General features: G+C 52.5%; 2 protein-coding genes across 4 annotated transcripts; one reads left to right on the top strand and one right to left on the bottom strand.

The window, feature by feature from the left end:
- On the top strand, nucleotides 1–16,624 carry ITFG2 (integrin alpha FG-GAP repeat containing 2). 3 transcript variants are annotated; one of them, XM_047787830.1, is made up of 13 exons: nucleotides 1–289; nucleotides 4,911–5,006; nucleotides 5,933–5,974; nucleotides 6,109–6,280; nucleotides 8,479–8,618; nucleotides 9,052–9,200; nucleotides 9,572–9,669; nucleotides 9,903–9,956; nucleotides 10,056–10,147; nucleotides 10,761–10,878; nucleotides 11,635–11,808; nucleotides 11,886–11,947; nucleotides 14,929–16,624. In XM_047787830.1, the coding sequence occupies exons 1-13, from the start codon at nucleotides 194–196 to the stop codon at nucleotides 14,983–14,985; spliced, it is 1,350 nt and encodes a 449-aa protein (XP_047643786.1). In that variant the 5' UTR covers nucleotides 1–193; the 3' UTR covers nucleotides 14,986–16,624. The 3 variants fall into 3 exon arrangements, with proteins under 3 accessions (XP_047643786.1, XP_047643788.1, XP_047643787.1); XM_047787832.1 differs by lacking the exon at nucleotides 14,929–16,624 and adding an exon at nucleotides 12,437–13,210; XM_047787831.1 differs by lacking the exon at nucleotides 14,929–16,624 and having other exon boundaries at nucleotides 2–289; nucleotides 11,886–13,210.
- On the bottom strand, nucleotides 14,339–24,171 carry NRIP2 (nuclear receptor interacting protein 2). Its single transcript, XM_047787833.1, has 6 exons — nucleotides 23,529–24,171; nucleotides 18,989–19,141; nucleotides 16,757–16,839; nucleotides 16,318–16,439; nucleotides 16,034–16,086; nucleotides 14,339–15,750 (listed from the first exon to the last, which is right to left on the bottom strand). Exons 1-6 carry the CDS (start codon nucleotides 23,766–23,768, stop codon nucleotides 15,658–15,660), a joined length of 744 nt encoding a protein of 247 aa, XP_047643789.1. The 5' UTR covers nucleotides 23,769–24,171; the 3' UTR covers nucleotides 14,339–15,657.
- Nucleotides 24,172–27,448: the final 3,277 nt, after the last annotated feature.

The following is a 27,448-nucleotide window of genomic DNA, read 5'->3' as shown; positions in this document are numbered from 1 at the left end:
GAGCCCCGCCCACAAGCCAGGCGAGCTCGGAGGGCCTGCGTCCTCCCTGAGATTAAACGAAGGAGGCTGCGATTGGAGGCTGAGGTGGTGACGTAACTTTCCGCTGTGGGTGGCCTTCCGCTCGGGCAGCTGTCGGGAGGGGCTCGGGGAAAACTTAGTGAGGCTCCCGGGTCCCTGAGCCCTTGGAAGTGCGATGAGGTCGGTTAGCTACGTACAGCGCGTGGCCCTGGAGTTCAGCGGGAGCCTCTTCCCGCACGCCATCTGCCTTGGAGACGTCGATAACGACACGGTTGGTGCATGCGCACTGGAGAGACGCAACCCGTCTGCGCAGGGCGGGGCGGGGCCAGGAGGGCAGAAGAGGGCGTGCGGCTGCGTGCTGCGTGCTACTTGGCAGTGAGCGGCGTGCAGCGTGGGCGGTGCGCGTGCGCGCGGGCTCCGGGAGCTGTGCTGGGAATGACTGTGTAGGCAGTGTGGGTGCGCGGTGGTTTTGGAGGCTGGGTGTGGACCCGTGTCGGGTGTTTTTGTCCGGGCTCACGTGACTGGTCGTCCATCTGGCCCAGTCACTTGTTCCGAGTAGGAGCCAGTGTATTCTGGTGACCCGGATCCCCGCTTGGGTTCCTGTGCCTCCTCCGGGCTACTTCCTTTTCAGAGTCCGGGAGATGATCTAACAGCGCGCGTGCGGCTTCCACGAGGGCACCTGCCGCCTGGCTGGGCCCACCGGGCGGCCTCCGTCTGCTTTTCCTCCTCCAACAGTCCTTCTTTTTCTCTTTGTTTGAGTTAGTACTGGTAGAGCAGGCAGAATCGTGTCCGTCACACGGGTAATGCTCAGGAAGTGCTAGCGTCTTTGTGAGTATTGGATTATGGGCCAAAGGCTTGGCTACATTGTGGGAATTCAGAACTGGAGGAGAAAATCCCCGCCTTCAGGTAGCTTGTCATCGGATGAGGTGTAGTCACAAGGTGTAACCACAAGAATAAGGAATAATCAATGAGGCCCATTGATTAAAACATGTAAAGGGTTTTGGGGTGGAGCATCGAAGGAGATGGGTGCTCTTGATGGTGTCGTACACTTCGTTTTCCATTATCTCTGCCTCATATTTAATTTCTTATTTATTAAAGTGCTGTCGATTTACAACGTTGTGCCATTTTCTGCTGTACACCAAAGTGACCCAGTTATACATATGTAGATTCCTTTTCTTATATTCCATCATGGTCTATCCCAACCTGTTTCATATTTTAAATGTTGAAGCACATTTTTGCTGTCCTTTCCTACCCTCTAGCCAGCATCTACTTTGCCTCCCTAACTGTTCTGTGCTCTGTCTTTCCTGGAAAAAAACCGCGGCTTAAATATACCCACCACTCCACCCCACCTGGCCCCCAGCCTCCTTTGTGCTGTGGTGGAGAAGATACTTTATGAAGCCTCTTTTGGCTCTACCCCCTTGGGAGAGGAAAAAGTTTTTCTTATAAGTTTGTATTATGTTTTCTGGGCTCTCAGGTGTTTTTCATATGCTAAGCAGTATAATTTTATGAGAAAATCAAAGGAGGCATTTAAAAATAGTAAATTAACAAAGTGATTTTAATGTGTATTTTCCATTTTATCAAATCATCTTCTTTGTTTAAAAGTGAAAAATACGGAGTTCCCACTGTGGCGCAGTGGTTAACGAATCTGACTAGGAACCATGAGGTTGCGGGTTCAGTCCCTGCCCTTGCCCAGTGGGTTGGCGATCGGCGTTGCCGTGAGCTGTGGTGTAGGTTGCAGAGGTGGCTCGGATCCTGAGTTGCTGTGGCTCTGGCGTAGGCCAGTGGCTACAGCTCCGATTCGACCCCTAGCCTGGGAATCTCCATATGCCGTGGGAGCGGCCCAAGAAATGGCAAAAAGACAAAAAAAAAAAATCCTTTTTTTAATGTCATAGTATCAGGTTTTTTGGGAATTGTACCCACTCAGTCCTGCAATATTAGGTATATCATACAACCTCTTTTTTTTTTTTTTTAACCTTAGTTGTAAGCACCATCATTATAAGCTCTGTAAGGATAAAAATGTACCTCTTTTTTTTACTGCTGTGTTCTCAAAGCTTAGAAGAGTGCCTTGCACATAGTAGGCACTCAATAAATGTTTGTTGAATAAATGAGAATTGTTATGAAAGGCAAGTATCATTATGTATCTCAAAGCATTTTTTTTTTTTTTTTGCTTTTTAGGGCCAAAACCCAGACATGTGGAAGTTCCCAGGCTAGGGGTTGAATCAGAGCTACAGCTGCCAGCCTATACCACAGCCACTGAGCAAGGCCAGGGATTGAACCTGAATCTTCATGGATACTAGTTGGATTTGTTTCTGCTGCACCACAACGGGGACGCCCTCAAAGCAACTTGAAGTGCTTTGCCTATTATAAATGAAAGAAAAGCAAATAGGTGAGGTATTGGCTAGTGATCAAGTGTGGTACACTCAGCCTGCATGAGTGGGGATAGAAATTTTGTTACTGGTTCTCCAGGCCAGCCTTTAGAGCTTTGGAGCAGGAAAAAGACTTATTTCATCCTAATAAACCATTATCCTAAAGTTATGTGCAAGTGTTTTCTCTCCTGCCAAGTTAGAGGGAGAAGCTAAGGATAGAATGCATACTCTACAGGACCACACTGAAGCCTGGCTATACCAAGGGAGAAAAAGTCTCTAGAAGGCTGAAGCGAATTGCAAAAAGAGCTCACTTCCAGTCTCTTTTAGCATTTCTGACTGATTTATGCTGTACTCTCCAGCTGGGGTGGGTTTTTTGTTTTTTCGGTTTTTTTAAATTAGAGTTGATTTACAATGTTGTGCCAATTTCTGCTGTACAGCAAAGTGACCCAGCTATCTATCTATCTATCTATCTATCTATCTATCTATCTATCTATCTATATATGTGACTTATATTCCATCATGGTCTGTTCCAAGAGATTGGATATCAGCTCAGCTTCTTTAGGGTCACTGAGTAACCTCCAGAGACCAGAGCCAGCATTGCAGCAGAGAAGCAGAATCCCTGGGGAGCAGATGGGTGACCCTGGAAATGTCCTCTCCTGACACACCTGCCATTGTCTCGCTGTCTGCCTGCTGTGTCCCATCTTCTCGCTCACTGCACTTACCACACTGTTAGGATTTTTTTCCTGTGTCCTTGTTAAACCACGAGGTCCTTCTCAGCACAGCTGTTAAACTGTGAATCTGTGACTTTTCTTTTTTTTGCTTTTTTTAGGGCCCCAGCCTCGGTATATGGAGATTCCCAGGTTAGGGGTCTAATCAGAGCTATAGCTGCTGACCTGTGCCACAGCCACAGCAACATGGGATCTGAGTCACATCGGTGATCTATACCACAGCTGACAGCAACGGCAGATCCTTAATGCACTGATGGAGGCTAGGAATCAGACCTGAAACCTCATGGTTCCTAGTCAGACTATTTCCACTGCGCCACAATGGGAACTCCAAGTCTGACATTTATCTTTTTACCCCAAACTGGTCATCCAGCTTTACCTGAAAACTCAAGGGCTGACTGGGCATTCTCTCTCTTCTTTTTTTTTTGGCCTTTCCCACAGCATGCAAAAGTTCCTGGATCAGGGATTGAACCCAAGCCACAGCACTGACAACACTGAATCCTTAATCACTAGGACATTTTCTTTCATTCTGATTTTTCTTTCCTAAAATCTTCTCTTTAATTTGTCTGTTAAGTAAACATTTATTGAGGCCCTGCTATGGACTATGGTGTTTGTTGCATGAATGTATGAAAAAAAGAATAGGATTTCTCATTGTGGCTCAGCAGTAATGAACCCGACTAACATCCATGAGGATTTGGGTTCAGTCCCTGGCCCCACTCAGTGGGTTAAGGATCCAGCGTTGCTGTGAGCTATGATGTAGGCCACAGATACAGCTTGGACCAAGCATTGCTGTGGCTGTGGTATAGGCCAGTAGCTGCAGCTCTGGTTCAGCCCCTAGCCTTGGATCTTCCACATGCTGCAGGTATAGCCCTAAAAAAAAAAAAAAAAAAGAGAGAGAATAGATTGTATGAAAGATGCTAAGATCCCTAGCTTTGGAGAGACTTAACTGGAGGCAGAAAACCACCTGTTGTTAGAGCTGACTATGTGCCAATCACTGTTCTATATGCTTTGCTCTGTTAGCTAGGTCCTCATAACAAGTCTTATGATCCTCGATTTATAGATGAAAAAATGTAAGCTGGATTCAGATTCAGGCAGCTGCACTCAGAACCTCCTCTCTGTGCAGCCCCTCTCCTGTGTGTCTGCAGAAATCCTCTGGCAGCTGTGATGTAAATAAACTTGCTTTATGTTTCTGGATTCTAATATCCCCACCGGAAACTTCCGTAACTCTTAAAATGTAATACATCTAAGATTCACATCAAGTAAATCATTATTTTGTTGTTGTTGTTGTTGTTGTTGTTATTGTTGTTGTTGCTTAGTAAATCATTATTAATAAATCCTAATTCACTTATAATTTTTTCCTTACTGTATTTTGTTATGTCTTTGTTGCCTTTAAAATTAAATCTCTTGAGAATCTAATAACCACACTATTTGGGGGAGCGAAAGGGCTGTTGGATAGTCCCCCAAGGGGTGTCATGAAACTATTTGTGGAAATCGCGTTTGGAGCCAGCTGGTTGTTATCCTTATTCCCTTGAAAGGGCAGCCACTGGGAACCACTGGGAAGTGGAGGGCCCAGACATAAATGGTGACGAGAGCTCAGCCACCACTTGAGGGCGTGAGAGGCCCAGAGCCGGCCCTACTCACCTCTGCCTTCCAGCCCATGTGCTCACCCAGACACCAGCACCTAAGGGTCTTGCCAGAGGGAGAGCCCCAGAGCTGACATTGTCTGTAGATCCAGGTTGAGGTCTTGTGATTTCTGCAGGGTGGGCCCCGTCCTAACCCTCTCTTCTCTCTCCCTTTGAAGCTGAATGAACTCGTGGTGGGAGACACCAGCGGGAAGCTGTTGGTGTATAAGAATGATGACAGCCGGCCGTGGCTCACCTGTTCCTGCCAGGGAATGGTCAGTGTTCAACCCCCTGGGCCTCCAGGGGTGGGTCCCTCCTGTCCAGAGACTGTTGGGATTGAGTCCCACAAGTGAGCTCCCCTGTGTGTCCTAAGTCACCTGCTGCTCAGCCCAGCTACTGGTTCGAGGTTCATGTGAGTCAGGGAGGGAAGCCCCAAGGCAGTGTGTGGCATGTGAACACGCACACATACGCAACTGGGCTGGCTTTCATTGTGATGGAATGACTCCCCTAGTGCTTTACCAATCTGCCTAGGTTGTCTCATCCTACCAAGTGTAGTAGAAAAAGGAGACAGTCATCTGAACACATCCAGGAGTATGATAGTCTGGCTGTATTGATGTAGAGTTTTTGTTTAAGCCCAAGTTGCCTTCCTGACCTCAGGTACTCCCACAGCTGTCTGGTAAACTATACCCAGAACTCAGTAATGGCTTCATGTGGGATCTCAGTTCCCAGAGCAGGGGTTGAACACAGTAGTGAAAGCACCAAGTCCTTGGAGTTCCCGTGTGGCTCAGTGGTTAACAAATCCGACTAGGAACCATGAGGTTGCGGGTTCGATCCCTGGCCTTGCTCAGTGGGTTAAGGATCTGGCGTTGCCGTGAGTTGTGGCATAGGTTGCAGACTCGGCTCGGATCCCACGTTGCTGTGGCTGTGGTGTAGGCCTGCGGCTACAGCTCCCATTCGACCCCTAGCCTGGAAACCTCCATATGCTGCAGGAGTGGCCCAAGAAAATGGCAAAAAGACAAAAAAAGAAAGAAAGCACCGAGTCCTAACCACTAGACCACCAGGGAACTCCCTAGCACAGCCTCTCATTGTGGGGCTTGGCACAAACAGCAGTGACGAGAAGCCTGCTCCTTGCATCACAGACACTGCGGGGTACATCGGTCCCTCAGCGTGTCCCCTTGAGCCTTGCTTTCTTCTCTTGCAGCTCACTTGTGTCGGGGTTGGAGATGTGTGTAATAAAGGGAAGGTAAGAATCCTGGCCACCGAGGGACCTCAGTCTGGCTCCAAGACCTCCCCTCGGCCCATCCCTGCCTCGCGGTGGAGATCAGGTGCCAGACAAGGCTCCTGCCCTGACTCCTGTGCCCCCTCTGTCTCTCCCAGAACCTGGTGGTGGCTGTGAGTGCCGAGGGCTGGTTTCACTTGTGTGACCTGACGCCTGCCAAAGCCCTGGATGTTTCTGGGCACCACGAGACCCTTGTGGGGGAGGAGCAACGTCCAGTCTTCAAGCAGCACATCCCTGCCAACACCAAGGTCATGCTGATCAGCGACATCGGTGGGCACAGCAGTCTTTGTGGACTGCGGGAGGTGGGAGTGAGGGTGGCCACAGAGCAGATCTCAAGGGATTCGGCTCAGCAGTATTCGTTTGTGCAATTGTTATGCAGTCAGTGCTACTGAGCTCCTGTTATAAACCAGGAATCTTTCTAGGCACTGAGATTGCTGTAGTGAACAAAACAGACAGAAGGGGCCTTTACTAGGAATGGACAGAAAATAAGCAATAGAGGAGTTCCTGTTGTGGTTCAGCGGGTTAAGAATCCAACTAGTATCCTGGAGTTTCCTTCGCGGCTCAGTGGTTAATGAACCCGACTAGGATCCATGAGGATGCAGGTTCAATCCCTGGCCTCGTTCAGTGGGTTAAGGATCCATCATTGCCGTGAGCCATGGTGTAGGATGCAGATGCAGCTTAGATATGGTGTTGCTGTGGCTGTGGTGTAGGCCAGCAGCTGCAGCTCTGATTCATCTCCTAGCCTGGGAGCTTCCCTGTGCCTCACCTGGGACCCTAACAAGACAAAAATAAAAATAAGCAATAGAAATGTCATAAGAAAATTAAATAGTATATTTGAAGGTCGTAAGAACCATGGCAGAAGTCAGTCACGGGAAGGGGCTGGAGGGTGTGGAGGTGGAGGTGGCAGTTCTTTTTTTTTTTTTTTTTTTAATAACTTTTTTTAGTTTCCCATTGTACAGCAAGGGGGTCAGGTTGTCCTTACATGTATACATTACAATTACATTTTTTCCCCCAGCCTTTCTTCTGTTGCAACATGAGTATCTAGACAAAGTTCTCAATGCTACTCAGCAGGATCTCCTTGTATATCTATTCTAAGTTGTGTCTGATAAGCCCAAACTCCCAATCCCTCCCACTCCCTCCCCCTCCCATCAGGCAGCCACAAGTCTCTTCTCCAAGTCCATGATTTTCTTTTCTGAGGAGATGTTCATTTGTGCTGGATATTAGATTCCAGTTATAAGTGATATCATATGGTATTTGTCTTTGTCTTTCTGGCTCATTTCACTCAGTATGAGATTCTCTAGCTCCATCCATGTTGCTGCAAATGGCATTATGTCATTCTTTTTTATGGCTGAGTAACATTCCATTGTGTATATATACCACATCTTCCGAATCCAATCATCTGTCGATGGACATTTGGGTTGTTTCCATGTCCTGGCTATTGTGAAGAGTGCTGCAATGAACATGCGGGTGCACGTGCCTCTTTTAAGTAGAGTTTTGTCCGGATAGATGCCCAAGAGTGGGATTGTGGGGTCATATGGAAGTTCTATGTATAGATTTCTAAGGTATCTCCAAACTGTTCTCCGTAGTGGCTGTACCAGTTTCCATTCCCACCAACAGTGCAGGAGGGTTCCCTTTTCTCCACAGCCCCTCCAGCACTTGTTATTTGTGGATTTATTAATGATGGCCATTCTGACTGGTGTGAGGTGCTATCTCATGGTAGTTTTGATTTGCATTTCTCCTATAACCAGCGATGTTGAGCATTTTTTCATGTGTTTGTTGGCCATCTGTATATATATCTTCTTTGGAGAACAGTCTATTCAGGTCTTTTGCCCATTTTTCCATTGATTGATTGGCTTTTTTGCTGTTGGGTTGTATAAGTTGTTTATATATTCTAGAGATTAAGCCCTTGTCGGTTGCATCATTTGAAACTATTTTCTCCCATTCTGTAAGTTGTCTTTTTGTTTTCTTTTTGGTTTCCTTTGCTGTGCAAAAGCTTTTCAGTTTGGTGAGGTCCCATGGGTTTATTTTTGCTCTAATTTCTGGAGGTGGCAGTTCTAAATGGAGTTGTCTGGGAGTCACTGCTCAGAAGGGTCATCTGGTCAACAGCTGAAGCTTGCAGGGGAGTAGGCTCATCAGAAACTGGCTGGTATTTGGCTTGAGGCCATCTGGAAGTGGCGGAAGGGATATGGGTGGATGGGGCCCTCAAGCTGTGTATCCAAGGGAAGGGATGATGCCCCTCAAACCAGCTGTGTGGTTCTGGACACAAGGGAGGGCAGGAGAGCGGGTACCAGGCTCAGGTGTGTGAGGTGGCGGGCACAGCAGGTTCGGCCAGGAGTCCCACCTGAGCAAAAGCACCAGTGATGGTGGTGCCACCATCTGTGCAGAGGAGCGGGGAGGGGTGCTCGTAGGCTTCAAGCTGACGAGTACAGATTTGGCTCCCGATGCATCTTATTTTTCTGGACCTGCAGATGGTGACGGCCGCTGCGAGCTGGTGCTGGGTTACACAGACCGTGTGGTCCGGGCTTTCCGCTGGGAGGATCTGGGTGACGGCACTGAGCATCTGATGGGGCAGCTGGTGTCACTCAAGAAGTGGATGCTGGAGGGTCAGGTGAGAAGCCGAGTGTGGAGACCACAGCCCAGGAATGGGGAGGGCCCCCTCCTGGAGAGGCATATGGGAGAACAGTTGGGGGGCCATATACGGGGTGTGAAGAAGGGAAAATCACCTATTGACGGAGAGCCAAAGGAGATCATTTGGAATCAGCCTTAGGGGAGACGGCTAGTGACAGGCAGATAGGAAGGACCTGTCCTGAGCCTGAGGGATGCGCGGGTAGGGGTGATGAGTCTGTGCCAGGATCTGCGGCAGGGAAGGCAGGTGGTCCCCATGGAGAGGGTGGCACAGCAGGAGCCCATGGATTCTGGACTTCCTCCTGCTGCTGCCCTCAAAGGCTGGGGATGTGTCGTGTCCCAGGGCCCCCCATCCATCCTCCGCGGGTTTCCCCTTCTCTCTCCGGCTCCCTCTAAGCCCCTCTTCTCTGGTGCAGGTGGACAGTCTCTCAGTGACTCCTGGTCCCCTGGGTGTTCCTGAACTGATGGTATCTCAGCCCGGCTGTGCTTATGCAGTTCTGTTGTGTACCTGGAACAAGGACCCCGGGGCACCCCCCACCTCTGAGGTGCCCTCGGAGGGCACCAGGTGAGGGGTGCAGGCCTGTGGGTGGTGGAGGGGCATGGGAGCGAGGTGGGCTCATGGCCATGGCTGGTCCATGGGTGGCAGAGCTCCTTCAGCCAGGTCCCAGCACAGACAGCCCCATGAAGGAAGATCGTTTGGGGACCCAGGGAGTCCTGCCTGTGACAAAGTGACACTGTGGCAGCTGGAAGCCGTTCTGGGATTCCAGTCTGGCAGCTCCATCCCTCTCTTTGACTTGCCTGTGGGCCAGACAGGGGCGGCGATAGGTTTCCAACCTAACTCACATCCTGGAAGCGCGCACACAGGCGGGGCGCACCTGGTCCCAAGAGCTGAGCTCTCTTGGGCTCCCGCTTAGCCCCCCCACTCCCTGTCCACAGGGAGACCCCAGCTGCCCGAGACGTCGTGCTACACCAGACATCTGGCCGCATCCACAACAAGAACGTCTCCACTCACCTTGTCGGCAACATCAAGCGAGGTGGCGTGAGAAGGAGACTGCCGCCCCCACGGACCCCCCAGCTCACTGTGGGCTTCAGGGAAGGGGGAGGGGCTGCAGGGATGATGGGCGGGGAGGGGAGGCCAAGGGCCTTCCCAGTTTCTAGTCCTTGGTCTCCCTCCCCGCCCTTGGCCACCCTCACCGTGTAACCTTGCCTTGCCCTTCACATTTCCTTCTTCTGGTCCTTCCACCCCCCACCCCCACCCCCTTCCCAGGCCACAGCCCTGACAGCGGCGCCTCCGGCCTCTTTGCCCTCTGCACACTGGATGGTGAGTCCCCAGCCAGTCCCAAGTGTGCAGGGTGGATGTTTGTGTACCTGGGGTCTGCGTGGGGGTCGTGTCCCCAGCCCAGCCTGCCTCTCCCCCCAGGGACGCTTAAGCTCATGGAGCAGGCGGACAAGCTGTTGTGGTCGGTGCAGGTGGACCACCAGCTGTTCGCCCTGGAGAAACTGGACGTCACGGTGAGCGGGCTCCGTGAGGCGGTCTTCTCACTTCCCAGCCAGCTCCGCCTTCCTCTAGGTCTCCCTCGATGGACCGATGGGCCCGAGTCCCCTAGTGAGCAAGCTTCCCCTCCCCTGTGGTCTCAGCCCTGCCCCTGTGCGGCTGGGGGCTCTCTTTCAGCAGATGTCATGGCCATGGCTCCCATGAGACACCCCTTCTTCTCAGGGTCTAGAAGTGAGTTACCGCCCAGCTGCAGATGGATGTCTGATGGCTTATTTCTTAACCATATATGAGGATGTCCTTCCGAGGCCACGGTCCCCGGGTGGTAGATGGGGCCACGTTTGTGTCTCTAGAGAGGCAGGAGGTGAGGTCAGGTAGGACAGGCTTGGCTTTGTGGCCTGGTTCTGCCATCTCCGGGCAGGGTGACCTTGGCCAGTGAGTTTGTAGCCTCAGAATGAGACAGAGGGGAATGTTGCCTGTGTGGAGCATCGCGGGCGGCTCACGCGGCAGCCCCTTCTGGTGCCAGGTGCCAGCGGTTTTCACAGCTCCCAGAGTTTTATCCAGCCCCGTCACGAACCCTCTTTCTGAAACAGCTCCTGGTGCCACTGTATCCTTGTTTCTGGCCGTTTTCAGGGCAATGGGCATGAGGAGGTGGTCGCCTGTGCCTGGGACGGGCAGACGTACATCATCGATCACAACCGCACCGTGGTCCGCTTCCAGGTGGACGAGAACATCCGCGCCTTCTGTGCAGGTGGGCCCCTGCCCCGCGCCCCCGCCCTGTCTGCCTCATCTCCACTCACACTGCGTCCCCCCTGATGCAAGTCTGTGTGAGCAAATGAATTGCTTTCATGCGAGACGGATGAGTGGGTACCAGGCTGCCATCTTTACTGTTTTCAACAAGAAGAAATAAAGGACAGCGAGGTGTCCGTCTCTGAAGATTTTAAAGGATTAGATGGGGGCGGAGGGGCTGTTCAATTGGAAAAAAAAAAATGTCCGATGAGCTGTGGTCCGTGTGGGCCACGTGGAAACGTCAGAAAATTCTTCCCCGTGTGAATGTGCCAGACGCTGTGAAGAATGTTCTCCTAGCTCCCTTCTCCCCAGTCTCAAATCAGGGCCCTTGGGGAGCAGCACCGACTCCTTGGGGGCTGTGGGGGTGTCTCTGTCACCGAGATGATGGGGATTGACAGTGCGCGGCTGCACACACTCCAGGGACCTGGGAGGAGAGGCCGAGTGTGATACTCTGGGCTCTCGCTGAGCTGGGAGAGCAGCACGCGCCCCTCCCTCGACGCTCTTCTGCCTGGGTTTCATGACTGGTTTTCCATGTCCAGAATGGGCCAGAGGTTTATATTGTTTCACCTGCTGAACTGAGTCCCAAGAGAGAAGACGTGGAAAGAGGGCCTTTAGTTTTCTACTTGGCGTCTGTGAATGGGCGGAAACGCTGGCCCGGACGCCTGCCCACCACCGGGACCGAGCCTGCCTGGTCCTCATCCTCACCACCCCCCTCCAGGTCTGTATGCCTGCAAAGGGGGCCACAACAGCCCCTGCCTCGTGTACGTCACGTTCAACCAGAAGATCTACGTGTACTGGGAGGTGCAGCTGGAGCGGATGGAGTCCACCAACCTGCTGAAGCTGCTGGAGGCTGAGCCTGAGTACCGGGACCTGCTGCAGGAGCTGGGTGTGGGTGAGTCCCTGGAAGCCCGCGGCAGGGCCCAGCTGCCCAGGCCCCAGCAGGCCCACCAGCCCCTCTTTTGCCCTCAGATCCTGACGACCTCCCAGCCGTCCGCGCCCTGCTTCACCACAGCCTCTACCATCCGGACCAGGTGCCGCACTGTGCTCCCATGGGCCTCCAGGGTCCCACCTAGCTGGACTGGCCCTGTTGGCTGAACAGGGGTCCTTCTGAACCTCCCCCACCCCCAAGCTAGCCGTGGTATTTGCAAGACAGGGAGTGTACCTGACAGAGGAAGGAGGGCTGCAGCCCTGGGTGACTGAACTGTAGATCCCGTGGTCCTTTTGGTGAAAGAAGAGAAAGGTCGCCCCTCCGCCTGTTTCCCTGGGTACCTTCCCGTCTCATCAGCAGGGTCCCTGACCTTCTTCCACATTGTCTGGTGCTTCCCCCGTCCCCAGGGCCTTCCACTTTTGTTGTCCGGGAAATAGACTTGTTTGTGAGGAAGGACTGCACGCACTTGTGTGGCCCCAACACTTGTAAGGAACAGAGTTTGGGGCCAGTAGCGCAGTAAGGGCCCCACCCCATCCCACGTTCCGTCTTCTGAGGCGCAGCTCCAAGTCACTGCCGTCTGTGATCATTTCAGGATCCGGAACTACACCTCCTCGGCCTGCAATAGAGCTACGTCCTGATAAACCCACTCCAAGTTGAAACTACTGTAAACCACACATTCATTGAATTCACCTGACGTACTGAACGTCACAGCTTAGCCTGGCCCACCTTAAACATGCTCAGACACGTACATCTGCCGACCAGTGGGCAGGATCCCCTGACACAAAGCCTGCTTTATAGGAAAGTGTTGGCTGTCTCATGTAATGTATTAATGAACACTGTCTCCTGTAATGTACGAATGACTGTACTGAAAGTGGACACAGAAGGTTGTCTGGGTCCGGGCTGGTTCTGAATGTATGATCGGTGGTCCACCCTCCAGATCGCAGGGCTACCTGGGACCTGCTGCTGCCCAGCATTGCAGGAGAGGCTCAGGCTGGATAGCACCAGCCGCAGAAAAGATCAAAATTCAAAGAATGCTTTCTACTGAATGCATATCTCCTTTGCACCATTGTAAAGTCAAAATGCTGTAAATCAAACCATCGTTTAATGGGGGACCATCTGTATTTGTTTTGTTTCTGAGCGATCTTTCAGGACATTTTTACAGCCTGTTCCCAGCAACCTTGAGATGGTTTTCTCCTCTCTTTACCTAAGAAACTGGGTTAGCGCTTTCTCATTCCACCATGTCCTTCAAGTAATGCGCAGCTTCCTAGGCCTTGATCCAACCCCCCGAAGCACCTTATTATCTGTAAGAAGGCGGACATTTAAAATCTGATGCCGGGAGTTCCCATTGTGGCTCGGCGGTAATGAACCTGACTAGTATCCATGAGGATGTGGCCTCTCTCAGTGGGTTAAGGATCCAGTGTTGCCGTGAGCTGTGGCATAGGTTGCAGGCGAGACTCAGATCTGGCTTTGCTGTGGTTGTGGCTTAGTCCATCAGCTGCAGCTCCGATTTGACCCCTAGCCTGGGAAATTCCATATGCCACGGGTATGGCCCTTAAAAAGACCAACAACAACAACAACAACAAAATTTAAAAAATAAGGAGTTCCCATTGTAGCTCAGTGGTTAACGAATCCCACTAGGAACCATGAGGTTGCGGGTTCGGTCCCTGGCCTTGCTCAGTGGGTTAAGGATCTGGTGTTGCCGTGAGCCGTGGTGTCGGCCGGCAGCTACAGCTCCGATTCGACCCCTAGCCTGGGAACCTTCATATGCCGTGGGTGCGGCCCTAGAAAAAACAAAAATTAATTAATTAATTAAAAAATAAAACCTGATGCTGGTTTACGATCGGGGCCACAATCAGAATTAGATATACCTGGGCCCTTTATAACCCTTCTACTCTTGACTCGTGCTCTGAATCAGTGGTTTTCAAATTGTACATTGATGGAGTTCCCATTGTAGCTCAGCAGGTTAAGAACCCAACTAGTTTCCATGAGGATTCGGGTTCCATCCCTGGCCTCGTTCAGTGGGTTAAGGATCTGGCGTTGCCACAAGCTGTGGCGTAGGTCACAGATGCAGCTCAGATCTGGTGTTGCTGTGACCGTGGTGTAAATCAGCAGCTGCAGCTCCCATTCAACCCCTGGCCTGGGAGCATCCATATGCTGCAGGTGCAGCCATAAAAAGAAAAAGCAATTGTAGGTTGCCATTGGTGATTTATGGTGAGCATTTTTTTGAATAAATGAGCTGGAAAGCAGGGTAGAAAACATCAGACATTGCTCACCAGTTACGGAAATGCTTGCTCTACTTGTACGTGTCTGTGCACGTGTGTGCAACGTAGACTAGCTTTCCTGCTGTGAGGTGTGCTCTGAGAGTGTGAAAGCCATTGCTCTCGATTATACAGACCCCAGCCAGAGAGGTCACCTGGGAGGAACGTCCACATTCATGTTTCCTTCTGTGAGGGAGTAAGGGCAGTCGTTTAGCAAAGCAGAAAAGGACACCAGCTTAGAGAAACAGGTGTTTATTCAAATAGAGAAGCCACTGGGCAGAAGGCCTCCTCTGGCCTGTGTCTGCAATTGCAGAAGCAACTGGAGGCAGAAGGGAGAGGAATAGGGCGAGACCCCGGGTGCCAGAGGGGCCAGCGCACGATTACAGCTGTGGGAAGGAGCCCCCTCTACTCTCAGCCGGGAAAGGTACAGCCAGGCAGCGCGGGCAGATCCTGGTTCTTCTCTGATCTAATCTACCCCCAGCTCAGGGTTTTGTTTCCAACCCAAGGGCCCTAAGCTCCTGGTCAGGTGTTACGTCACTGTTTTCCTCTCCCTCTAATCTGTGATTTGAGAGACTAAAACCAGCCAGAAAGGCCCCTAAAGGCTCAGGTTCCTCTCTTCACAGTGAAGGTGGCAGAGCCTCCGTGTTCAAGGGAGCGTGGGAGGGGGCGGAGGGAAGCCCCCGATGCCAGAAAAGACCAGCTCGACCTCAGGAGCCCAGAGATGAGGGTCAGGAAGAAGGTCTGAGGAGGCGGGTAGCTCAAGAAATAAGGAATACTGGTCAGGTGAAGTCTTGATACTGATGACCCAGCATCCTGTCCTCCTCAGGGGCAGTTTCCCCGCAGCTCTCCACACGTCCCTGGAGTTCAAGGGCCCAGTGCGTGAAGAGGCAGGTGGAGGAAAAATAACTGGAGTAAGTATTCGAAGGGTATCCAGGGTTTTCACAGGGTAACCGAAGAATCACTGGCTTCAGACATTTGCAGCCCTGGAAAAGGCAGCTGAGAGATTTGCTCCCAGCCTCCGGGGCCAGGCATCCCTCTACCGGTTCCCCTTCCCCTCGTGTGGACTGTTTCTCCCTCACTCAACCGTGCGCAGAATCAGGAAGGTGGGCACCAGCAGAGCAGGGACCCGGGCTGGTGGTAAGGTGAGCCTCCGAGGTGCAGGGAGCAACATGGGGCAAAGACCTCAAGGGTGTTGGGGGTGGGCAAGCAGGCGGGGGCCCCCCCTCCGGCACCAAGGGCCCAGCCCCAACCTGGCTTTATGTCCTTTTTGCCATCCTGATTTGGCTCTGCTCTTCTTGGGCAGGGAGGACAGTGGATGGGAGAACCAGAACCCTGAGGTTGTGGTCCTCTCTAGGGAACACCCCTCCTGGGGTAGGGCAGATGCGGAGAAGCAGAGGAATGTAGCCGACAGGGGAATGGGACAGCGGGGTCAGGGTGGTGGCCGAAGGGACAGACATGGCAGTCCGCAGCTACCTGGCTCTAGTAATGCCCCATCCCCCCAAGGCTCTTCCCCTCAAGCAAGGAGCTCCCCGCTGGGGACTGCCTGGGGCGGCTGTCACTGGCCAGGCTCTTGGTGCAGAGGCAGGAAGGGCAGCTCTGGGAAGGGGGCCTTCAGCCGCAGCACGCCATGCTCCAGGTCGATGCAACACTGTCGGGGTGTGGGGAGGTGAGCTCCCCTGGTAGATGACCCCCCCCCAGCCCCCAGCCCCCTGCTCCTTGCCCCTCCCCCTTCCAGGGATGGCTCCAGGGAGGGGCTGGGTTCTCTGCATTTTTCACGTGTGGGTAACTAAGGAGCGAGGGTGAAACCCCCATCTCATCTCAGGTCTTTCTCATGGGGCCCCAACCACGCGTCCACTCCTGTGCCCCCCACCTCTTTCCCAGTGCTCTGGGCCAGGCCTGGGTGTGGGTACCAGCGTGAGCATCCTCCTTACCTGGAGAGAGAGCAGGGTCTGCAGTCCAAGGCAGAGTTCAGGCCTCTCCACATCTGCAGGAACCATCGGAAACAAGCGGCTGGCTGGAGGGCTCCCGTGGTCACTGCTGTCCTTTCAGTGCTCCCCCTTCTCTGCCTCCCACCCCCAGGTCTGAGAATCTTGGGGATAATGGGAGCATATAGGGGATGCTTTCTCTGGTGCTGGCAGGAGCTGAGTATCTGCCCCCGCCCCCCCCAGGAGAGGAAGGAGAGCTGAGCCCATGGGCTGCTGAACAGAGGACTTACCCACCACCTGGGCCGAGCACACCACAGTCTCCTGGCCCAGCTGTAGCTCCAGCTGCGCCACCTGGGCTGGGGGCCCAGGTGTCAGGTCCCCACCTGGGGCTCCTAGGACCCTCTTCCCTAACCTGTGGTTGGGAAGCAAGGCTCATGGCCACCGCAGCCCCCACTCCAACCCTGTTTGTCAGCTGATGTCCCTCCCCACCACTTTGGGGTCTCAGCCAATCCCTGGCCCCCCCACAGGGTCTAAATCCTGTGTTCTCTGCCAGACCCCCCCAACTCTTTTTTTAAAATTAAAAGTTTTATTGAGATATAGTTTCTATACATGAAAGTCACCCTTTTAAACTGAACAGCAGAGTTATGTAACATTACTATCTTATTTCAGAATATTTTTGACACCCCGAAAAGAGCCCCTCCTCTTCCACTCTTTTGTGCCTCCGCTTACCCAAGGCGGCTGAGGCATCCAGCGGAGATCTGGTTGTAGTGGGTGCCCGTGTCCACAGCCACCCTAAGAACCTGGTCCCGGCACTGAGAGAGAGGGGAGGGGCCCCATGAGTCCCCCTCTCGGGACACTCAGTTGGGCCTCTGTCACCCTTCCCAGCCCCTTTCAAAAATGAGTGAAGGGAACAAACTGAGTCTTCAAAGGTGATTTTTGGGGCGTTCCCTAGTGGTCTAGTGGTTAGAATTTGGCGTTTTTCACTGCTGCAGTCTGGGTTCCATCTCTGATCTGGGAACTGAGATGCCGCCTCAAGCTGCTGCATGCTGTGGGCTTATATATATATATATATATATATATATATATATATATACACACACACACACACACACACATGTATATATATGTATATATATTTTCTTTTAAAGGGATTTTTATGGGATTCACACAATTGAGGCAGAACTGGGTCAGATAAGGAATCAAGAAAGGAAGTAGCACAGCAGAAACGAATCTGACTAGGAACCATGGGGTTGCAGGTTCGATCCCTGGCCTTGCTCAGTGGGTTAAGGATCGGGCACTGCCGTGAGTTGTGGTGTAAGTCGCAGATGCCATTGGGATCCTGCATTGCTGTGGCTGTGGTGTAGGTTAGTAGCTGTAGCTCCAATTTGACCCCTAGCCTGGGAACCTCCATATGTAGCGGGTGCAGCCCTAAAAAGCAAAAAAATAAATAAAAAGTTAAAAAGTTGCAATTCTCACTTAAAAAAGAAAAGGAAGCAGAGCCTGGCGTGGTGAGTGCATGTGTTTGGGAGAAGAGGGCATCCCTGGAGTTCCCTTCATGGCTCAGTGGTTAATGAACCCGACTAGGCACCATGAGGATGTGGGTTCAATCCCTGGCCTCGCTCAGTGGGTTAAGGATCTGGCATTGCCATGAGCTGTGGTGTAGGTCACAGATGACGCTCAGATCCCGAGTTGCTGTGGCTGTGGTGTAGGCCAGAGGCTACAACTCCAGTTTAACTTCGACCCCTAGCCTGGGAACCTCCATGTGCAGAGGGTGCAGCCCTAAAAAAAAAGACAAAAAACAAAGAAGGGGCCATCCCTTTGTTGAAAGGAATACTTGGGAGTCCACAAGCCTCCAGCTAGATGAATCTGGGGTGGGGATGAGGCGGGATGGGAAGACCTCATTACCTGTTTAGGAAGCTAGAGGCAGTAACAGAGGCTCACCAGTGCAGGCAAAGGAAGACTAGGTTGCCATCGCTTCCTTTTTTTTTTCTTTTTTGGGCCGCACCCGCAGCATATGGAGGTTCCTAGGCTAGGGGTCCAACCAGAGCTACAGCTGCCGGCCTACACCACAGCCACAGCCTCAGCCAGGTGGGATCCGAGCCACATCTGCAACCTACACCACAGCTCAGGGCAACGCCAGATCCTTAATCCACTGAGCAAGGCCAGGGATCGAACCCAAATCCTCATGGATTCTAGTCGGGTTCATTAACTGTTGAGCCGTGGAGGGAAGTCCAGGTTGCTTCCTTTGAAATAAAACCAGATGTTTTGGTTTGCACTTGGATACCACAAACCATGCTGCTTTCACATTCTGCACATTTCGAATTCCACACACGTCTGTGTATGGACACACAGTGGGGAGGCGGGGAGGGAGGTGGGAGAGGCTGTTCTCTGGGAGGCAGGCGAGGGGATGGTCACCAGTGCGTGGGAGAGTTTCAGGGCCTGTGCGTCGTGAGTCTAGAGTCTTAGATGTCGACCAGGAGGAAAGGCCCTTCTACTGGGGAAGCCGGGGGAGTTTTCAAGGAGGAAGTGACATCTGAGGCTTGAAGGGACCTAGGTTGATGAGAGCAGGCAGAGGAAGCTGAGCAGAGGCCGGCAGAGGGGAGCAGACATTGATCGGGAATGGCTCAGCCTGGGCTCCAGGAATGACAAGGCTGTGACCTTGGGGCTTGTGAGCTTTCCCGGAAGGGCACAGGTACACACACCGCCACGCGTGCTGGGGGCACACTCCGGTATAGTTTCTAATTTGATCAAGGAAAGGGAGTCAGGCTGAGACAGATGGAGCTGCATGGTGGGAAGACGGATGAGGTGGAAGCAAAAAGCTTGCAGGATCCCGGTAGGTTGAGGCTGGGTGGGGGCGGGAGGGGGGTTGCCTTCAATCCCCACACCCCCTCCCCCACCACCAGGGCAGAAGGGAGAGTGGGTGAGGGGAGCCAGGCCCCGGGGGGTGGTGGGGTGTCTCACCTTGCAGTTGACCAGGAGAGCCAGCCTCTCGGTCTTGCTGGGCCTCCTCCTGCTCTCCTGGCTGTGGGTCAGGGCCTGTGCCAGGGGAGACTCCCCTGCAGGCCGGCTCTGGCTCCCCTCCACCAGGCGCCTCTGGATCACGCTGTGTGGCTGCTGGCTCGTCACAGAACAAGGGAGAGGCTGAACCCCGGGTCTGGGCTGCTCAGTTTCCCCCCTTGACAAGTCCCACACCATTCTCCTCAGGCGGGCCCAGACCTGGGTCTCCCAGGAGTGAGGAAGGGGCCGGAGCTTCCTCAAGGATCCCAGCAGTCAGGTCACCATAGCAGAGGGAACCCCAGTATTGAATCATGCCATTTTCTGGGACCCCCAGTAGGTTGCTCAGCAATGGCGAGATGGGGAAGGGGGGGTGGTCCATCCTGGGTTAGGCTGACCTACTGGCTGACAGATGTTTCAGGCACGGGTATTGTGCTGGGAGAAATTCTGTCTCAAGTCTACAGCATGTATTTAGGGAACATTTTTTCTTTTTTTCTTCCTCCGACCTCATTCTTCTGTGGGATGCAGATCCCAGGGTAATGGTGTGGTGAAAAGAAGTCAGGGTAACAAGAACAAACAAAAAAGAAAAAAGAAACCCACTGTGATGTAGTGGGTTGAGGATTTGGTGGTGCCACAGCAGTGGTGAAGGTTGCAGCTGAGGACTGGATTAAATCCCTGGCCCAGGAACTTCATGTGCAGCAGGTGCGGCCAAAAAAGAAAAAAACAGTTCAAATCTTACAAACTAGAATCTGGGAGCCAATCTCTCTCTCCTTCACCTGCAGCCATCCCACCTGGTCCAGCCATTTCTTTTCTTTCCTTTTTTTTTAATTTTTTTTTTTTTTTGGTCTTTTTAGGGCCACACTTGCAGCATATGCAAGTTCCCAGGCTAGGGGTCAAATCGGAGCTACAGCTGCCAGCCTATGCCACAGCCACAGCAACATGGAATCCAAGCCCCGTCTGCGACCTACACTGAACCTCTGCAGCCTACACTGTACCTCAAGGCAACGCCAGATCCTTACCCACTGAGCAAGGCCAGGATCAAACCCAGTCCTCATGGATACTAATCAGGTTCGTTACCGTTGAGCCATGATGGGAACTCCTGGTCCAGCCACTTCTAAATTCCTCCAGTTTCACCTCTTGTGCTCATAGCCTGTTCCAGCTTGATTCTCGCCTCAGCGTGGCTCTCCCGGGCCCCTGGAGCACCTTGCTGATCCATGAGGACCTGCCTCTCAAACTCTCCTGCTCTGAAACTCCCGCTACTCTAAGTGCAGTCCTTAGACCAGCAGCTTCACCATCACTTGAAAGCCTGTTTGAAGCACAGAATCATGACCCACTGAATGGGAAAGTTGTTAAAAAGATGCCCAGGGAATTCCCATCATGGCTCAGCAGAAACGAACCTAGTATCCATGAGGCCAATCCCTGGCCTTGCTCAGTGGGTCAAGGATCCGGTGTTGCCATGAGCTGAGGTGTAGGTTGGAGACTGGGCTTCAATCTGGGTTGCTGTGGCTTAGGCCGGCAGCTGTAGCTCCGATTCAGCCCCCAGCCTGGGACCTTTCATATGCTGCACCTGTGGCCCTTAAAAAAAAAAATACCCAGATGACCCACAGGCACAGTCATGTTTGAGAGGCACAAAGTGACACATCGAACTACGCCTGTCACTCCCCTGCTTAAAATCCACAGAGCCCTCCCTCTCCTTGCTTGCCTGTGGGTGACAGCCCAGGCGATCTGGCCACTGCCTCATTTCCCCACTCTGTGTTCATCTGCCCCAGGACCCCCACTTGTGCTGCCTGGACCAGGCTGTCTTGCCCTCTAGGCCTCTGCTCCTGCACCCCCTCCTCCTGAAACACTTCTTCTCACCTTTTTCTAGGCCAGACTGGGCGACTGGCTCAACACACTCATTCAGGAACTACTCCCTCTTTGGAGAGAGGTTTTTAAGTCTGGGTTCCCTGTGCATGCTGTAATTCATGCAGGATTCACCTCCTCCAGGAAGCCCTCTCTGATCTCCTTGTGCTCTTCCCTCCACACACCAGGTGGGGGCAGCATCCCATCTCTTGGCCCTTTTTGCCTAACGTGCTTCGCACAGTTGCAACCTGCCCTTGAGGTCAGGTCTGAATCTCATTCCTCTTTAGATCCCAGGGCCCAGCTCAGCCTAGAGCAGGTACTCAATAAATGCTTACCCAAGAGTGACCATGCCCTTCCTGGCTCCCACAGGCCTCCCCACCTGCCCCCTCCTCCCTGGGAGCCCAAGATTGTTTTTCCACCCTTGGCTTAATGAGACCCTTGAGGCTGCTCCCACCAACAGGCTGGTAGGAGGAGGCCCTGCTCTGGGAAAGGGCGGCGAGCTCTGGGAACGCTGGGTGGAGCAGCTCTGCGGGTCCCCAGCTCTCCGCCCACCTTTCCCACGGAGGATGCAGATTCCAGCCCTGGCTGCTGGGCGGTGCGCTCCAGAGCTACCCCAGGGAAGCAGACCCGGGGCCTCCCCGCTGCCGTGTCTTCACTCCCAATGCCATACTGCCACACAGCCAACTGCTCGAGATCAACTGGGGAGGTCCTGGGGCCGGCCCTGCCGTCAGAAACCTAGACCTGCCACTCTGGGGTGGCATTATGATTAGAGCATCTTTGCCAAGGCCGAGCAGATAGAAGGATAGGCCCCAAAGAGTGGGGCCTGTAATTGCCTCGCCACTGAGAGCCAACGAATGTGCTCCCCCTCTCCATCGGGTTCTCAGCTGTGCTGGCTGTTTACAAGGAGGTTCTCTGAATTGAAATCTCAGTCCAGTCACTTTTCCCTTTCGGGGGGGCTGCTGGGCCGAGTTCCTGGAGGGGGAACATTTGACTGGGAGGACGGTGGAAAATAGGGCAGGTTTAGGAAAGGTGGTTGGGAAGTTCCATTGTGGTGCAGTAGAAGTGAATCCTGCTAGGAACCATGAGGTTGCAGGTTCGATCCCTGACCTCACTCAGTGGATTAAGGCTCTGGCATTGCCATGAGCTGTGCTGTAGGTTGAAGATGCAGCGTGGATCCTGCATTGCTGTGGCTGTGGCGAAGGCCGGCAGCTATAGCTCTGATTTGACTCCTAGCCTGGAAACCTCCATATACCATGGGTACGGCCCTAAAAAGACAAAAAAAAAAAAGGAAAGGCGGATGGGGGCTGCATCTGGCTCCAGGTTTCCAAGGAGAAGGGGCTACCCCAGTAACCGAGTCCCCGGAAATGGCCTTATAACCTCAGGTGTCAGGAGTTCCTCCTCTCACACCCCCCGACTCGAGGTGAGAGAGAGAATAGAGCCCCCAACCTTTCTACAGAAACCTTCCTCTGTCCTGTGAGCGAGAGGCCAGAGTGAATGCATCTTCTCTGCACCCTGTGGACCTTCCTTTCTCTCTCAGGCTACATGGAAGAGTAGCTGGAGGAGTAACAGCCCTTGGACAGAGCTCCCTATTATCCAGGCACTGTTCTAAGTCCTGCACAGGTCTTAGCCCTTGTAACTTATAACATCCCTATGAGGTAGATAGTATTGATTTTATCCTCATTCGACAGATGAAGAAACTCAGGCTCTTTGACATAAAGTAAGTTGCCCAGGTGGCTGTGCCAGACCCAGGATCTGAACCCCTGCATCCTGGCTGTAAAATGAAGCCCACGCTCCCGGCCCCTCCCCTCTCAGAGGGGAACGAGTACATGCAGCTGTCCCCTGACTCAGCCACCCCTCACTGTCACTTGCCCACACTGTCCCCTCGGGAGGCCCCGGCTGCTAGAGGCAGATGAAAAGAGAAGAGCCTGCAAAGGCCCCTGCACCAGAGGGAGCTGGCAGGCCCTCAGGAGTCTGCAGCCAAGCAAGAGCCATGTGCAACCCTGGTTCTGGCCAGGATGAGGAGGAAAGCTGATGAATGTCCAGTCCTCCAGGCCCAGCCAAGAAGGAGTTCCCGTCGTGGTGCAGTGGTTAACGAATCCAACTAAGAACCATGAGGTTGCAGGTTCGATCCCTGGCCTTGCTCAGTGGGTTAAGGATCTGGCGTTGTCGTGAGCTGTGGTGTGGGTCGCAGACGTGGCTCAGATCCCGCGTTGCTGTGGCTGTGGTGTAGGCTGGTGGCTACAGCTCCGATTAGACCCCTAGCCTGGGAACCTCCATATGCTGTGGGAGCGGCTCAAGAAAAGGCAAAAAGACCAAAAAAAAAAAAAAAAAAAGAGAGAGAGAGAAAAGAAAAGAAAAGGACTGCTCCAGGGGGCTCCTGGTCCCTGCAAGCGCCTGCTCTGATCAGCACTTGTCACCTCCCCCAAGACAAACCTAGAGCTCTTTAGGGAGCTGAGCAATGAAACAAGGTCCCCAAAGTCACTGAGCCCTGGGAATACCCCCAGTGAAGAGCCTGAGACTGGTTGAGGTGAACCCACAAGTTGGGACTGCCTCTCCCCGACAGGGGCCTGGAGGCACACCTGGAGGCCTGGGGTCTGTCCTTTCCTGGGGGAGGAAAGGAGGGGTCTGGGCTTCCCGGGGTGGTGGGGGGACAGGGCTGCCTCACCCAGTCCTTGGAGGTGCCGAGCCTCTTGAGGCTGTCCAGCGGGAGCAAGTCGGCCGAGTCCTTGTGCAGGAATTGGGTGGCCTGTCTGAGCCGCCGCTGCTGGCTCAGCTGGGCTGGGCCCCGCAGCTCTGCCTCCTGTGCCCTGCTCCGGGCGTTGCCTGCCTCCTTTGGGACCTCTGGCCTGGTGCTCCTGGCCCCTGCGGGGCAGGCTGGGGGCTTCGGAGCAGCCTTGCCCTCCATCCTTTCAGCCTCCGTGTCCCTGCAGCTTCCCTTGCTGCGGCTCGCCTGACTGGAGGGTCTCAGCAGGAAGAAAGGAAAGAAATAAATAACATGCAAGAGTGGCTGCGTCAGACACCAATTTGCAGAGATTGCAGTAGAGGGAGCGAGGCTCTGGCTAGAAAAACCCAGCACTGGAAGGGAGGGAGGGAGGGCTGGCAGGGCTGCTGCATCTCTCTTTCCGGGGTCCCGCTGGAGTGGGTGATGGCAGGGGTGTGTGTGTGTGTGTGTGTATGGGGGTGTGTGTATCTGACATGTAAACTGTCAGGGTGTCCTGCCAGGTTGTGTGAAAGGCAGTGTGTGTCAGTGTTCAGGGGTTGCAGCCCGCGTGCTTGGCGTGCATAGGATGCAGGCAAGGGCGTCCCTGTGCCTGTGCCCCTCCCAGTCTCCTGGGCTGCCTTCCACCTGGGGTTCTCTGCAGTCTGGGGGTGGGGTGCAGCCAATCATAGGTTCTGAACGGAGGCAGTGTCACACTGTCCCTTTCTCCCCACCCCCCTCAAGAGGACAGCCACCCCCTTTCTGGTTCTCAGCCTTTCAGCATTCTTAGCTCATTTTCTGTGGGTTGCAGGTTTCAGGGCTGGCGAGAGCAGCTCTTGATCTCCCCACAAATAGGGCCCAGCTTCCACTTCTCCTTTAGGTAAGACTAAATCCTGGCTCTCTCTCCCTTTTTTTCCTTTTCCTCTTTTTCTTTTTTTTTCTTTTTTGGTCTTTTTTAGGGCTGTACCCATGGTATATGGAAGTTCCCAGGCTAGGGGTCCAATCAGAGCTGTAGCCAATGGCCTATACCAGAGCAACGCCAGATCCAAGCCACGTCTGTGACCTACACCACAGCTCATGGCAACGCCAGATCCTTAACCCACTGAGCAAGACCAGGGATCAAACCTGTGTCCTCATGGATGCTAGTCGGGTTTGTTAATCACTGAGCCACAATGGGAACTCCATCTTATTTTTTCAACGGCAGCACCCTTGGCATATGGAAGTTCCCAGACCAGGGGTTGAATTTGTCACAGCTGCGGCAATGGCAGACCCTTTAACCCACTGCACTGGGCCAGGGATCAAACTCGTGCCTCTGTCGCAACCCAAGCCGCTGCAGTCAGATTCTTAACCTGCTGCGCCATGGCAGGAATGCTGAGTCCTGGCTCTTTAAAAAAAAATTTATGATTCAAACCCGGAGAAATTGTAAAGCATAACCAATATATCCTTTATTCCCTGTCTCATTAACAAAGCAAAAAAACCTGTTACAAGGGTAGTTAATGCACCCTCCCCAGATAACATCCCCTCCTGATTTCAGTGTTTATCGTTCCCACACGCCCTTTGTGCACATGCATGTGTGTACCCTAAGCAGTGTATCTTTCCATTTTGTCTGATCTATTTATAAATATTCTTGGGCAATTTGCTCTTTTTTACTCAGTATTTTATTAGTGAGATTCACCTGTGAGCCATGCATAGCTCTCCTTAATTCACTTTAACTGCTATATAGTATTTCTCTAGTGAATATGTCACATTTAGGAAATTAAGGTTATTTTTCATTTTTTTGTCCTTACAAACAATGCTATGAACAATTTTTTTTGTTTGCATCAGCATTTTTGTTTGTTTGTTTTTTAGGGCTTAACCTGTGGCATATGGAAGTTCCCAGGCTAGGGATCAAATCAGAGCTATAGCTGCCAGCCTACACCACAGCCACAGCAACGCCAGACCCAAGCCACATCAGTGACCTATGCTGTAGCTTGTGGCAACACCAGATCTTTAACCCACTGAGCAAGGCCAGAGATTGAACCAGTATCCTCATGGATACTAGTTGGGTTTTTTTTTTTGTTTGTTTGTTTGTTTTGCCTTTTCTAGGGCTGCTTCCCAAGGCATATGGAGGTTCCCAGGCTAGGGGTCTAATCGGAGCTATAGCCACCAGCCTACACCAGAGCCACAGCAACGCGGGATCTGAGCCGGGTCTGCAACCTACACCACAGCTCATGGCAACGCCAGATCCTTAACCCACTGAGCAAGGGTAGGGATCGAACCCGCAATGTCATGGTTCCTAGTCGGATTCGTTAACCACTGCGCCATGACGGGAACTCCGACTAGTTGGGTTCTTAACCCAATAAGCCACAATAGGAACTCCTTCATTAGCATTTTATTTTTTAATTTTTTTGTTTGTTTGGTCTTTTGTCTTTTTAGGGCCACACCTGAGGCATATGGAGGTTCCCAGGCTAGGGGTCTAATCGGAGTTACAGCTGCAGGCCTACACCACAGCCACAGCAACGCCAGATCCTTAACCCACTGAGCGAGGCCAGGGATTGAACCCGAAACCTCATGTTTCCTAGTCGGATTCATCTCCACTGTGCCACAATGGGAACTCCTATTTTTTAACTTTTTAAAAAAATTTTTATTGGACTTTAGTTGATTTACAATGTTGTGTTAGTTTCAGATGTAGAGCAAAGTGAATCAGTTATACATACACACATATCCTTTCATTTTCAGATTCTTTTCCCATATAGGTTATCACAGAATTTTGAGTAGATTTCCCTGTGCTGTACAGTAGGTCCTTGTTACTTATCTATTTTATATATAGCTGTGTGTGTATGTTAATCCCAACCTGTTAATTTATCCCTTCCCCCAATGCTTCCCCTTTGTTAAGTTTGAAATCTGTGAGTCTGTTCCTTTATCTTTTTTTTTTTTTGCTTTTTAGGGCCACACCTGCAGCATATGGAAGTTCCCAGGCTAGGAGTCTAATCAGAGCTCCAGCTGCTGGCCTACACCACAGCCACAGCAATACCAGATCCAAGCCTCATCTGTGACCTACACCATAGCTCATGGCAATGCTGGATCTTTTAACCCACTGAGTGAGGCCAGGGATGAACCCACATCCTCATGGATACTAGTTGGATTGGTTTCTGCTGTGCCACAACAGGAATTCCTATGAGTCTGTTTTTGTTTGGTGATTAAGTTCTGCTGTGAACATTTTCACACCTATCTCCTGGGGCACACGTGTAAGCATTCCTCAAGAGCACATCCCCAGGGGTGGAATTGCTGGGACATCAGATATCCCTCTTCGCTTTCTGAGGCTATGCCAGACTTCCCTCCAATGTGTCTGTACCAACGTGTGCTCTATTAGCATCGTCCAAGGCTCCGAGGCTTCACCTCCTTGCCGACACTTGGTATCTGGCTTTTAACAGCGCTGACTCATCTGCCATTAGATTTCTCCTCCAGCCTCTTGTCTTCGCCAGCATCAGCATGTGGACAAGCTCCTGCTGACATGTGTTGGACATTGATTCAATGAGTCCTGACCTGGGCCCTATTCCCAGGGCATGAAATCTGACCCAGGTGGCACCCAGGCACGGGCACAGTCAGACAAGGGCCTCCTGTGGCCCATGCCTCCTTGAGGCACCTTACAACCACTGCAGTTCTATCACGACCCCCATTTACAGATGAAGACACTACCTAAGTGTTATGGGTTGAATCGTGTGCTCCTCAAATTCATGTGTTGATGTCCCAACCTTCAGAACCTCAGCATGTGACCTTATTTGGAGGTAGGGTCTTTACAGAGATAATCAAGTAAAGCTGAGGCCACCAGGGTGGTCCCTCACCCAATATGACTGTGTCCTGGAGTTTCCATCTTGGCGCAGCAGAAACGAATCCGACTAGGAACC

The sequence above is a fragment of the Phacochoerus africanus genome, chromosome 7 (assembly GCF_016906955.1).
Source record: "Phacochoerus africanus isolate WHEZ1 chromosome 7, ROS_Pafr_v1, whole genome shotgun sequence".
Classification (NCBI taxonomy): domain Eukaryota; kingdom Metazoa; phylum Chordata; class Mammalia; order Artiodactyla; family Suidae; genus Phacochoerus; species Phacochoerus africanus.
Note: the sequence above shows the minus strand (reverse complement) of the source record. Positions and strands in the feature narration are given on the sequence as shown.